Source organism: Aptenodytes patagonicus, chromosome 1, assembly GCF_965638725.1.
Source record: "Aptenodytes patagonicus chromosome 1, bAptPat1.pri.cur, whole genome shotgun sequence".
Lineage (NCBI taxonomy): Eukaryota > Metazoa > Chordata > Aves > Sphenisciformes > Spheniscidae > Aptenodytes > Aptenodytes patagonicus.
Genome location: NC_134949.1, coordinates 123,823,964 through 123,838,042, shown reverse-complemented (window position 1 = coordinate 123,838,042; position 14,079 = coordinate 123,823,964). Strand labels below are relative to the sequence as shown.

General features: G+C 42.6%; 1 protein-coding gene across 3 annotated transcripts in view; it reads right to left on the bottom strand.

Moving 5' to 3' along the window:
- DOP1B (DOP1 leucine zipper like protein B) overlaps positions 1–14,079 on the bottom strand; it is a 54,137-nt gene that overhangs the window by 8,694 nt on the left and 31,364 nt on the right. For 2 of the 3 annotated variants that reach the window (XM_076353756.1, XM_076353766.1), the window contains 11 exons: positions 12,176–13,790; positions 11,426–11,537; positions 10,616–10,804; positions 9,831–9,956; positions 9,076–9,210; positions 8,354–8,409; positions 7,418–7,522; positions 7,265–7,331; positions 5,776–5,917; positions 5,287–5,369; positions 4,948–5,057 (listed from right to left, as the gene is read on the bottom strand). In XM_076353756.1, coding sequence (XP_076209871.1) covers positions 4,948–5,057; positions 5,287–5,369; positions 5,776–5,917; positions 7,265–7,331; positions 7,418–7,522; positions 8,354–8,409; positions 9,076–9,210; positions 9,831–9,956; positions 10,616–10,804; positions 11,426–11,537; positions 12,176–13,790 — 2,740 coding nt within the window. The remainder of the gene's footprint in view (positions 1–4,947; positions 5,058–5,286; positions 5,370–5,775; positions 5,918–7,264; positions 7,332–7,417; positions 7,523–8,353; positions 8,410–9,075; positions 9,211–9,830; positions 9,957–10,615; positions 10,805–11,425; positions 11,538–12,175; positions 13,791–14,079) is intronic. The other variant, XM_076353775.1, reaches the window with a different exon arrangement.

Sequence of the window (14,079 nt, the reverse complement as noted above, 5' to 3'; positions counted from 1 at the left end):
CAGGACTCTGATGCCCATGTCTTTTGAACCATCAGTCTCAGACCAAAGGACATGGTAGTATCTTCTTTGCGCAAAAAAAAAAAAAAAAAGCAAAGCTGGCTGACTCCTGGCGTTCAGATCTCCATTTGCATTGCAGAAGTTGTCATTTATCCCCTGCACCAGTTCACAAGGACATCCTGACAGCAGTGGTGTCCACGCCAATTTTACCTGTGCCGTTTCCACTCATGAGGCAGAGACGGAACGAGCGTTTGGCTTGCAGCCACTGGCTCGCAGCAGGCCAAGCACGGCAGCATGATGCCAGTGTTCCCAGGAACAGTTTCAGTGGTGGCTGTATGCAGGGTTTTCCATATCTGCTGCAAATGGTGAGGGCACCAGATGCATGTGCACAATGGAATATGCCCCGGTCAACAAGAGTGACATACGCTCCATAGATCAAGAATCTGACTGACTTGGTTAGGGGTGAAGTAGGCAGAAAACATTGTAATAGATACAATGGAAAATGCACAAATATAATGAATAGAAAAGAACAGCTTCCCAAAATTTCTCTGCATCCTTTTTAATCCATCTCCCTTGAGAGGGAGCATGGAAATGTCTCCAAACCGTGCTGCACCCGGAGGCTTGCTGTCTTTAATGCTCACTTCCCAGTGACACTCAACCCATCATGCCTTTTAGGCATGCCTAGTTATATCTTCCCTGACCCTCTATATCCTTTTTTGCTCTTTACTGTATACTGGCTAGTGGTTTTGACTGTGACCCAAATAACACTTGAGACAATCCCCGCTCCCCTCCCCAACCCGCGAGCTGTGGGTGATGTTCTCCCACGCCTCAGTATAGATTGGTCTGCTCAGAAAAGCATAGTAGCCAAAAGGTAGCAGCCAGGAGGAGGGGAAGCTCGATACCTGCTACAGCAGGAGCAGCTGCAACTCAGAAAAATGGAACTGGGGGCGAGCAGGGAAAGGAAGGGGAGCGTTGCTTCCTGCCACTTCGCAGGGAGCTGCTAGAAAAAGGAGGACTTGCTTTCCAAGACATCTGTGAATAGCACTGGGAGAAAGGGGGGGGAGGAATGCATGAGGAAGGCTGAGGAAGCAGGACCAGCTGATAAGGCCCTGGAAGATAGAAGGAAGCCTGCACAGCAAGGAAACGTTCTCTTCTCCCTCCTCCTGTCCCTGTGGGAAAAGGGTTATACTGTTTAGCTGACAGAGGATATCACCCATCTCTCCCACACCTATGCTTTTGGCTGAAAAACTAGGCAGAGTATAGGGAGATGCTGCGCTCTTTCTACTTCATGATGGGTCCTGTGACCTGCCCAGTGCTCTGCTGTCCATCCCACAGCCTCTTTCCATTACTTAACATACACAGAAAGGGGAACTTTAAGTAAAGGCCAAAAACCCAGATGGGAGGAATACCTACAGCTAAACAGAAATAGCTGTCACAAAGCTCAGACAACAAAAGGTTTCAGTTCCTGGGGGAAATACAGCTCGTACCTTATTAGAATAGAAACAGAGGAGAGGACAAACACAACCACGTACACTCCCCTGTGGGCCAACAGGGTCTATACAGAGACAAAATTAACAGAATTTGGCCAACAAGGCCTAACTAACACAATGCTGATGGGAACGGAGAGGACAGGAGAGGGCCTGTCCTATAGCCTCCTATAGAGACTATAGTCTACATGCCTCTTACCACACCTCACCCTTCTGACTGACTTGCACACACGGATGGGGGCTCTGCTGTCCACCCAGGCATCAGCCATGAGAGGGTCGGCAGCAGGCAGAGCTGCTTCTTCCAGCAAATGCCCAGCAACCACCACTGCCAGGGAAGATAGTTCACTGGTCCTCCTGCTGAGGCTGTCCTTCTCCCACCTCTTCAGAGCCTCCTGCTCCCAAGCTTTTACCAGTCTGGTATCACATGAGCCATGTCAGTCATGCTCAGCATCCTGCAGATGCCTTTCCACTACAGCCTCTGTCATCTTCCTCCCTCTGCAGTGCTGTCTTGGCCTCTGGGTGCTCAAAGATAGCCCCGTGGGGTGCATACTGCCTCCTGCCCACAGCAGCATGGGAACAAGGTGGAGGGACATCGCTGCAACTCCCTTCTCAGAGGACTCTGTGGAGGAGAGAAGAGCAAACCCATCAGTCCCCGAGTGCCTGTGAAGATACAAGATAGTTTCTTGCCTATGGCCTTCCTCCTCCTAGCCTCTGGTTTTCTTCAAGGAGCCAGGGTTAAGGCTTTTGAGCACAGAGAGGGCCTTCTGTCAGTGTGTGCTCTCAATGTGCTCCATGCCATGCTCCTGCCTGCCCAGACCGAGTAATGACCTAGACCTGTGTGCTTGAGGGGACACACACAACAGTACGGCCTGTCCCTCCACCTGCAATCAATACTCAGAATGCCCCAACACAGAAGTTTGCTGGATAACGTTAGGACATGACATGGGTTCAAAGCTCCGCGAGCAGCAACAACATGTCAGCAGATGTGACAGTGTCCCTTTTAACCCTACTACCATGGGAGATGCATGGCCCCAGCTGAGTGCCCGCAGCAAGCTGTCTGCCACAACCAGGGACAAGGGCAGTACTGTGCCTTGTGCCCTGTGGAGTCAAAGCTTCGCTGGGGAGCCTGCACTACTGCCGCCCACTGCCAGTGCCTGGGCAAGGGTGGGACAGCCAGTGATATTTTTGGCTTATTCGTATGCAAAGCGAATTAAGCGTCACCACAAAACTCCATGGCTCCTCAGTTAGAGACTGCTTCATGGTCTGAATGAACGCTGCCGGCACCAGACCATCAGCCTGCAGCTGCCTGGTGGGGGAAGGAAAGGCACTGGCAGCATGTTCTTATCGCAGAAGCCCAGAGGGGGCTGTGTTATCCCAAGGTGCTGTGCACACAGCTGACACTCTGCCCAGCCTGAGGCAGGTCCACAGGCACAACCCACGGTTTCTGACACAGGTGACTAATATGTGGAAGATTTATCTCACATCTCATGGTCCCAGGGCAACTGCTTCTAAAGACAAAGCAACCCTTGCGGTCAGAGCAATGATTTATACAGCTACACTGCTGCTCTGAACAAAATACCTTAATTCCCCCCAAAAATGAAGGCATTAATTAATTCACTCACAAAGTCACCATTAAAATGAGCATGGAAATCTGTACACACACCTGGGTTTTAGCCAACAGCTCTCCTGAAGCCTGCTGTGGTGTGGAAAGGAGTCCGTGGATGAAAAGGGTCCCTGGATGTGCTCCTGCCCAGATTGTCCGTGTAGGGTTCAGGGACAGCATGCACCCCTCTAGATACTACTGCATGGTGGCCCTCAGACTTGAGCTGAAATGGGCTGCAGGCTTGGCAGTGAGCGGGTACCTGAAGATTTCTTCTAGCTTTCTGCAGTGGGCACATGTCTGCTGTGCTGTTCCTTATCTCCGTTTGCTGTCCCGGTCTTCATCCAGACTACCAACAAACTTTTGACCACTTCACAGGAAAGACTCAGCAGTGGCATTGTTTCCTTGTTGCCCTTCTTCCCCAACAGGCAGAAAAGGTAGGTGTCAGATGGGCAGAAATTGAAAAGCAATGATAGTAAAGGACAATAAAAGCAACAGCGTTCAGCAATGGAGAAAAGCAACAGGGCAGATAAAGTAGGAAGGGATGACATGCCAGAAGAAACACAGAAGGATAAGGAAGAAGCAGCAGAAAGACAGGTATCAGTTGCAGTGAAGAGCTGAGGGCCCACAGTGGACAGCAAGTAGTAGGGCAGGATAACTTGGCTCACAAGAACAGCTTCAGGATATCCCAAGTTTGATAGCCTTCTGTCAAACAAATACTGGCACATCTGGTATGTATGTGCTAGACCTCCTCATGGCAGTGCAGTCAGGAATTAGCAAGCCCTGTTGGGTCACTTTTGTATAGGAGCTTCTATTAGTTTCCTCCAAAAGGAATTCAGTTCATGCACTAAAACTGCTTGGAGTACTGAACCAGCTTTTCATAAATGGAGACAAATCAAGAGATTCACTTCAAAACTACACTACTGCTCTAATCAAATTGCTAATGTAAACATAGCCACCAAGTATTATCCTGAATTCTGATCATCCATTACAGGAAAAAGAACAGTCAGGAAAAACACCCTAAAAGCACAAAACCACCATTTAATGCAAAGCATGGCAATGTCCCTAATGCTGCAAACATTTGGTACGGCAGGGTTGACAGACTACTTTTAGATGTCTACGCCGAGAAGGGATTTAGCATTATTAGCATAAACTTACTGGATATGTAAGATAATCCTCCCAAAAGGGAAGTTTTGTATTACCCTACTGTGGAGGACGGCTCATTTAAGCTGTAAGATCACCGGAAAACTAAGGCACAGAGAACTTAGAACAGCTGACAGGCTCAGTGACTCTACAGCTGAGCAACTTTGCAAAATAGTTGTTACAAAATCTTACCGGCCCGAACACCAATTAGTTATGCTCGTTACCTGTGCTCTTCCAGTTGGGAGGCATGTGTGTGTGAACAGCAGGAAGAGGGTGGTGAAAAGTATTCCCAGAGGTTTATTTTAACGAACTGTGCCTCACTCCCTAGGTCTTCCACAGTGAGTGGAGAGAGAAGCTCTTCTGGGGTGTGATTCAGGACAGCAGTGTCTGAGCACAGGAGCTTTACAGGTCTAAGGCTCGTAAAGGAAGTTGCCCTTCCTTAGGGAAAATTTCACTTATTAATGAGAATAATGAGACTTCTTCTAGAGCAAAAGATCAACTGTATGGTACGGGAAGGGGAGAACATACTTCTCTGTCCTATACAGTTGGCGACTAAATTAGAGAATTATTTATACGAGATTTTGTATCTCAGGTCTCCAACTCTTACAATTCCCCTTGACTATTAAGTACTCCTGAGAAGAAGAACAAGCAAAAGTCTTACACTGTGGTCAAAAAAATCAGATGTAAGAAAAAAATCACATGTGCAGAGAGAGAAGTCACCTGTGGTTGCGTAGATAAGGAAATACATAATAAAGCAAACGTGAAATCAATGGCACAGCTTTCTCCTTCTCGTCGCTCCGGTAAACCATGTCCAAAAGAGAAGCAAGAACCTTAAAAATGAAAAGAATGTCTCTTTAAACCTTTAGTTGGTATTTCTGACAAAAGGGGAAAGCATGCCATATTTCAGGCTAGAATGTGTGTGCACATGGGATGCCTCAATAAAGATTTAAGCTCCCATTTAATCTACCAGGAAAACCTAATGTATTCCTCTGCTCAACAATATCAATAAACAACCACCCCACAGATGAGAGCAGCAACTACGAACCTGTTCCTACTTACTTCTGCAAGGAGAGAAAGAGCTTGGACACTGTATATCGAAGGAGCAGAGGCAGAAACCATTGAAGATGGTGCCACTGATGTATCTAAAAGAGGCAAAATCATTTAGTTTTCCCTTCAGACAAGACATGTTTAAATTTTGCTGTTTGCTAATTTTCTTCCCAAACCCAACTGTTATTTGCATATTGGTATTATAGTGAAATGCTTCCAGACATGTTGCCACAATGACATACCTCATGCCCCATGCTGTTCTGTCGCATGTATTGCACGCACCTGCAGTAAGTTTTCCTCTGTATTATACACAATCTGCAGATATTTACTAAACCCGCTTAGGTTGACATTGTTATTGGAGGATAATGCAGACTTTTGGTTTTACTTTTTGTCTGTATTACTCCCTTCTCATGTGAACTACACACTACCAAACACCTTGTACTCTTCACTGACTTAAGCAGAAGAGAAAAAGCAGCGGAAAGTCAGACAAAATCACATTACCGTTCACATCTTCAATGTTGAAGTCATCTAGTAAAATCTGAGGCTGAGCTTTCACTTCTAAGTTCCGGCTCAGCCAGCTAGTCTGTTCCAGAGAAGAACCAGCAACAGTCCCTACAGCCTCCAAGATTTTTTGGGTCACGTCCTATAACATAACCAGACAACGTGGCATCAGATGAAAGCTATCATCACTTGGCCAATCCAGTGAAGTCCTCTTTATATGGAACATGCCAGGAGGATCAGAAGTAGGCACTTTTATCTCTTCGAAACGTAAATCTCCGATTTAACTCTCTGTGCTCTCAAGATAACTACCTACTGCTCGCTTCAAATAAGAACAGGCAAGAAAACGAGAAGCAGGAAAAACTTTAAGTTAGCTTATCATGGAGGTTTTAGTCATGATTTTCCATGCAAGCCATTAACATAGTATCAATTTGGCCTCAGTCCTGCCACACTTTACACATCAGCTGTCATCTGTCAAAGACATGATCTAAATTGTTCAGTCCCTCAGAAGTGGCATACCAATGCCTTTATTGTTTTGAACACTGTTCCTTTTTATTCCTTTTATATTTGGAGAACATTAAGTGAGGCACAGCATTAGGTGAGGCAGGGTTTTATTTTATGGCAATCCATCTGTTCATATTTCAGTCTTTCTATTAGGGGTAAGCAAGACACAGCATCAAACTATGTGCATAGTCACCTTCAGCATATTTAATTCCCAGTGAAATGAAAGCTGGTCACTCTAAGGAAACCAAATCCCAAATATCCAAAGCAAAGCAGAGGTCACTTGTGAAGAGGCTGTAAGATGGTAAGACGGCAAAACTGTCTTTTTACCATCATCGTCATTTTGCTGGCCAGTGTCTGAAGCAGAAGTGGAGACAATTTCTCTGTTGGCACACTAAAGTAACCATAACACTGTCTTGCCTCACAGGTAGCATTATGTTGGCTCAGAGCCAAAATCACCTATGTGGGTAGTGCTTAAACTGTTCTGGTGAAATCACAATCAGTATAGGAAGAGAATCCTGCTCTACTCCACCTCTTCTTTACATAAAAGGTGAGCTGACAGTCATTTACATTGCCAAACACAGCTATGAGCTTCAAGGATAATTACGCTACTAATTTTCCTAGATAGTTTTGAGATTTCAATACTTACACATATGATATGAACTCATGACATCACACTTGTGTTATGATTTAAATTCTGAGAAAAATCATAAAATTACCCAAGGAAAACACCTTTGAAAAGTCCATAGTTACCACTGCAATTTCATGCATTTTTGACAAAATTTTGTTAGAGACATTCTGTGCATCATGTCTCTCATATTTGAGTCTTCCGTATTTACCAGGCCTAAGCCACAATGTGTGGATGCACATTCACACATTCTAAAAGCACGGGTGAATTCAGATACAAAGCACAGATCAGGCCATCTCCACTTGTACTTAGATGTACAGTGCCAGACTTATGAACTAAAAGGTATAAATGTATACACTGTACCTGCAAGTCTTTTTGGTCTTTTTTGTTTTCTAGAGTAGGTGTCCTAGTCACAAAGTCATTCAGAGTGCTGTGGGAAAATCAATTCACTCCGAGTTAGTAATTGGACAGGTCTACTCAATGCATCTATAAGCTGCCTTCTCTCTTAAGCAGTACCTGAGAAGAAGAAAGTGTCCAGGAGGAGACAAATTCAACTGCACAGACTCTTTGAGAAGTCCTAATAAGGGCTGGAAGTTCTCCTGCAGGGCTGATACAGGCAGCCTGCCAAAAAAACAATACCAAAACACACGTAAGTCTGAAGTTAGAGTTAAGGAAAAAACAAAAAACCAACATACATGGGTAACTTGGTGGCCTAAAAGCTTCCATCAGGATCAGTCCTTTATATCCTGCCCCTTCCTAACTGATCCAACAGCGTGGTATAAACATCCGGCAGCACAGGCAATATGCATGCAGCAGTAAATGCTAGCAGCACATGCAGTATGCCAGCCAGCACTGTAAGAGGGCTGCGTCTTCAGGGGGAAGAAAAGGAATAAAGTTTCGCTAACCACTCCACTGCACGCCAGCTTACTTTATCTCCATAGCTTATTGCATACAGTATTTGTACAGTCTGATATATCCCAAGGCTTCTGTATGAGGAGAGCCAAGTATGTGAAGAAGAGTTTTGATCAAAGGAATATTTCCAAATCAACTGCCTGACCCACTACATCTCCAGCACAGACTGCAGCCATAGCAGTTTTATTGAATTGAGAAGTTCTCTATCCATTCATCTGGCAACACAGAACAGATAAGGAGAAAGACCATAAGAAATTGTACCAGTACCTTGCTAATGAGATGCCTGAAGTATGTTGCTCTATTAGTATGAAACGAGGCTTTCAGACTGGCATCATCAACAGATCAATGGAACATAATGTCATAGCCCAGTTGTTTTGTGTCTGTCTGTTACTTAACAATGAAGTGGCAATAACCATTTCCTATATAAAGGTGTTCTGTGACATTGTGATACGAAGATCAAAGTAAAGCAAAAATAGTGATGCTGGCTGTTATCCTAACTAGAGTCAAACAGAAAATTCTCTTTTATAATGACTAAATTACCTTTGAATGAAAGCATAACTGAACTGCAGCACTGGAATATCTGCAAGAGAAGATTTCTGAAAAATAAAAGCAAAACTGCAATTATTTGCCATCAGAAAAAAAAGAAGGCCCCAGCTGTTGCATACTTGTGTTCAATGGTTAACACACCCTTCTTAGAAGCCACTTGTACTCCAACAGGTGACCAGCTATGGCAAAACTATCTATACAGCAGTAAGAGGGAATTCAGAGATTTAATAGAGGACCCTAGTTCAGAAGCAGTCACATTACTTTGGAATATCTGCTACAGTTTATCGAGAGCTGTAGGAGCTCCTGCCACGGCATGCGTGGTAGCAAAACTGGTTTCCTTGAAAGCCAGTTGGAAGGTAGCAGACTCAATGTGAAGTATTTCTAACTGTTCAGATAAGGGTAGAGAGAGAGAAATGCGTCACTGAGTTGTATATCTGCGGCAGCTTTATGAAAATTGTCATCATCATTGGTACTGGAGGACCCCACACCTTTTCATTACCAGCAACTTCTCTAGCAAAATGTTATGAAGAACCTACTTACATTGATGGATCAAAACACAGAAACCCACATTCTGAAAACATAACTTATTCAGGAGCAAAAGAGAATCACACATTTAGAAAAAAGCCCAAACTTTCCTTCTAACAAAATTTAGAAGACACATTGGAATAGATCCAGAATAGAATATATTAAGAAAACGGAATTATCTTCATGGTTACCTCTTCGCCCTTGATTTGTGATGGTTTCTTGACTACCTCTTTGACTAGATGTAATATAGTGTCAATTTTCAATGTATTAAGTGCACATATTAAGTCCACAAGAATAAGCTGAGATGCACTAGCCACTGGAAGAATCTGAAAATACAAAAAAAACCAAAAGACACACCACTCAGATCACTGTACCAGGCAAAACTTGAAGTTGAAAAAACAGCTTTTTGTGCGATTATTCAAATATCAATACTTATACAAAACATAAATTAGACAAGTTAAATCAAGCACGCAACAATTTGTCATATACAGATCTTCTCCCAACACCTTCATGAAAACAGCTTCATTATGCTCAAATGAAAGCAGAAAATAAAGAGGTGTTCTACACAGAATAAATGCTTAGTTCCAGAGAATACTACAACTCTAACCTTCCTCTGGAAACGGAGCTGATCCACAGTCTTTAAAATATAATTGGCAAGTTGCAATCCCAAGATTACAGTCCAGTATTGAATAAAAAATGGCTGTTACTATCAGACAAACTGCCACACTGTCCTCTATTTGATTACTGATTTAGGTTTAATTGTAGTCCTGATGCTTTGTGGAATTATGTATAAATAAAAGTGTTTCAGATTTTTCAGTGGCTTGACGTCATCACATGTAAAAAACCCCAAAGAATCTATAAACAAACCCAGAGTTTAGAACTTATCATATAAATATAACATTTGCCTTTACACTGGAAAACTAAGGGTGCCTTTCTTTAGTTTCACCTTGATTTTACTTTGACTCCTATGAGGTTTCTTGCTATTCCATACTGCTGCAATTGCTGCCATCAACTGGATTCCAAGTTGTGCTGTCAATGGATTCATGAAGTCCAGTATTTTAGTTTTTAATGTCTATAAAGGGGGAAGAAAATAACTGTCAGTGCTAAACTTCGCAAGGCAAAGGCTATCTCATAGTTTGTAAAACATTCTTCCTTTTCCCAAGATGTTCAGAAAATACACAACAAAAGAATCTCTTTATATACTTGGCAGCCAGACTAGTTTTGATAATTTATTTAGGAGTTAGTGTATCCTTCTTACAGATGGAAGGCACATTTGTTGGAAAGCAGGTTGCAAAATAGAAAAAAATAACTTGTGTTATATTCTCTCTTCTACAGATATTTTTCACTGCTATGATTTACCAATATCCACAGAGAAGGGAAAAGTCTAGTCTTTTTATTCCTTCAGGTACATGTTCTATTGCCTGCAGAAGGTGCAGATAATTCAGAGGCGGTTGGCTCTACAGCAGCTATTAACAGAAGCTCACAGAAAAAGCAAAACATTAAACAGATCAGGTAAGGGTGCAGATGGGCAAAAAGAACAGGGAAAAATCTACTTTTGTAGGTAGGTACTGTGCAAGTCTGTAGCTCATGAGAGTTTTGCAAAAATTCTTTGTGGCCCAATATAATTCTGGGAATGGCAAAACTATTCCTATGAACTCTATGTAAAATACAGTGGTGAGGGAGGGGATGATAAGGGTGATGAGATACACAGCAGTTTAAAAGAACTCCTACTTTGGTTGCTTTAAAGTAGACCGAAGAGGAGCCTTTAGTTGTTCCAAAGAAGTCAGTTGGTCTTTTTTGAGAGTCTTCCCTCTTTATAACGCTCCAAAGAAGGGACATGGTATTAATAATGCGAGGCAATTCTTCCAAAATGGCATTCCTAGCATTTCTCAGGTTTGCAGGTTCAGCTAAACACGATGACTAGAAAAAACAAAAATATGAATATTAAAATACATTATATTATGCACCACAGAGTGACTGCTCTTATTCTATAATTAGGAGAATTATAGTCAACTTTTGTAATGACAACTTCAAAAATAATTCAGCCATTCTATTTCTGAAATATACTGCTGCTATTAGAGTCTACTGAATTTGCTGTTCACTATTTTGGCACAGAGAGAATTGATCTGTCTAGGAAATTGTTAGCGTAATATCCTCTTCTGACAAATGTTATAGGAATAAAAATTGTAGAGAACACATCAGCATGTTATCAACTCAAAAGAAAATACAAGACTTTGTTAATGACAGAGCAACTGTAGACAACCTACACAGGACTAATATTTGCGTGACCAAGATCATCATTAACATCTTCTGCTTAAAATTAACTTTCCTGTCTTCAAATAAAAAAAATTAAGTTCAGTCCCCCTCCCTTACACTTCTACTTAGTTCACTTCTTTTGGTGTGCTATAAGGCTTCTCTAAGGCTATCTTCTCATGCAAGTGCCGCTTGACTACTTATATTCACCTCTGAATGAAAAAGGGATGTATACTTTGATGAACTGGTGCCAAGGCATCAAGTGAGTGGTAGGCATTAAGCACTTACCTTCTTAGTTTGGTTAGGATGATCCAGAAGGCAGAAGTGACCAATGGTTGTCAGACCTTCCAAAAGGGTTAGTGGGTAATCAGGTGTAACATTTTCTCTTTTAGAAGTTAAGCTTTGTAGGGGGGGGAAGGGGAAGAAAAGGAAAAAAAAAAAAAAAGGGTTAACAGGCCAAGCGTTATTTCCTTGATTACAAATTCCAGTAGAAATCTGTTTCTATTTGATGGTTAAAAGAATACTGGAATGACCAGACATGAATATCAAATCAAAGGATTCACAAACTATGCTTGAACAACCCTGTTTCCTTGTCTAGATCTTTTAGGATATTATTCCCCACCTGACCATAAATCTTTCATGTCCAATTATTTTTTCCTAGTCCTTTCACTTACTGCCTGTTCTGAACAGCATCACTGTATTTTTCTTCTCCAGGGTGTCTCTCCCCAGTTAGTCCTCCAAAATCCTCCGTTTTTTTCAAAACTGGGAACTTCTTTTTACTTGAATGGCAGGCAGAGGGGGACAGGAAGTATGACAGCTGCTGGTCATTCTTGCAACCGCAGCGAGCCCTGCTGCAACAAAACTGCCTCCACCGCAGCTGGGCTCAAGGGACAGATGCCTGCATGTGCAGCAGGGTTTGAGGATCAAACTCTGGGAGCCACAATGCTAAAACAGTAAATTACTATGCACTACACTCTGGTAAGAAGAACTCAAAAAAAGTTTCAGCATAACAAATCCCACACTGCAGACGCCTCTTACCTTGCAGATGTTTTTGCAGATGTCTTCACAGCTTCATTTTCATACTGTTTGACAAGCTCATCCAGGTTTTTGCATATCTGTACAACAAATGGTGCCACAGTCCAGCCTAAAGACTTCCCAAAATAGGGCAGGGAGCATGTGACTAAGCCTACCCAAGTGGGATGCATCCCATAGCCATACTCTGGTTGCAGTCCTCTAACCACAGCAGAGACGAATAATCCCTGTGAAGTTATTGGGTGTGGATAGACATATTGCATTGCACCAATAGCCTGCTGGAAATTAAGAGCCTGCTGCCATTCCTTAGAGAGGTCTGGCTGATTCTCCTGCTCCTCATGAGTCTGTCCAAGATGGTGCTCCAAGACAATCAATACCTGCAAGAGCTTCAGTAACTCAATCTGGAGTGGGTGTTCGCTCCATATTTGATCATGCCCAAAATTGATTAGGCTCTCTTCAAAGAGTTCTTCTTCAGGAACATTAACAACTTCATCTGCCATAAGCAGTTCATACCGTTTCTGACTTGTATACATAGATGCAGACAAAGAAAGAAGAACAAACTCCTGAATTTTGCATCTTCCTAGCAAATTGTGTATGAACTCTACGTTCTTATTCTCTGCTGCCTTTGCCATGGTAGCTAGCTGCGTCATCATTCTAATCAGGACTTCCACGCTTTTTACCTGAACATCTCTGTTGCCAAGCACATCTCTGTGTGTGACCTTCAAGTAGCATGGATAATATGAGCGCAGAAAACTGAGACAGAGGTAAGTGAGCAATTCTATTAGAAGAGAATGGGGACACATGGTTGGGGACTGAGTCTGAAGCTTGCCATAAAAACTCTGCCCTACAAGAGCTTCCTGATGGCGAGCTAACAGATTGTAAATAAGATTCAAATGTGCTGTGGAGCTGGTATCCATGCTTGTACTAGCTACAGCTTCAATAAATTCTTTAGGGTTTGTTTTAAGCACTGCCTCCAGAACAGAAAAAGCATACAATACCCTCTTAGAATCATAAGGCTGCAAATATAGCAGCATGTGTTTGAACAGAGCCTCAATCATCTCCTGTTTTTCCTTCTGCTGCTTGAGCAACCTAGAATGGGTAATTTCCTGGAGTTCCAAGTCCACCTCTTCATCACTCGACAGAGACTCTGATGCATGAGTCCTCTCAGAGTCAGCACGCACAAGGTTTAGTGCTACACTGGATTTGGAGCTTTCAGCAAGGAACGCATTGAGAGAACTCACATGGTTTGTGGTCTCTCTACCATCGGTTGCAGCACTGTCATTGTCCTCATTGCTCACTTCTTGCAGCTCCAGAGAAGGAGAAAAAGAGGATGTATTTTCACTGTCATGGCCTGTGCTGGTGTCTGCTGATTCTGTGTGCTCACTATTATCCTGGTCACCATCTGCTTCATGTGAAGTTACTGGATTACAATAGCCGCTGTTTTCAGACTGTTCAGTTTTTAACTCTGACTTCTCTGGATCTTTTTCCACTTCTGCCCAAATTGCTTCTCTATCCACGGTAGTAAACTGGCTCAGTGGAAGGTTTTCCTCGGAATTGCTCTCAGAGATGCCAGACTCTTTGAAAGAGGCCTTTTTCTTGCAAAGCCAATCACGTATATCTTCTGAAAAAAAAATTTTATTTTTTTCAAAAAGAGCATATAATTGTCTATTTCACACAACATGCTTTATATTGAATAAATCATTGTAAGAAAAAAAAAGGTTAAAAAGCTACACTGCTCTAGTCTACTATTAATTGTAACAAGCGGAGCTAAAAAAAAAACTGGGTTAAGGCAAGAATTATCTTTTTTAAAGTGGTAGAACGGTCCTAAGCTACTGTAAGCGCAAGAGAATAGGATCAAAACATAAAGCACGGACTGTTTCTCTTATGCTATGACTCCCTAGATGTGACAA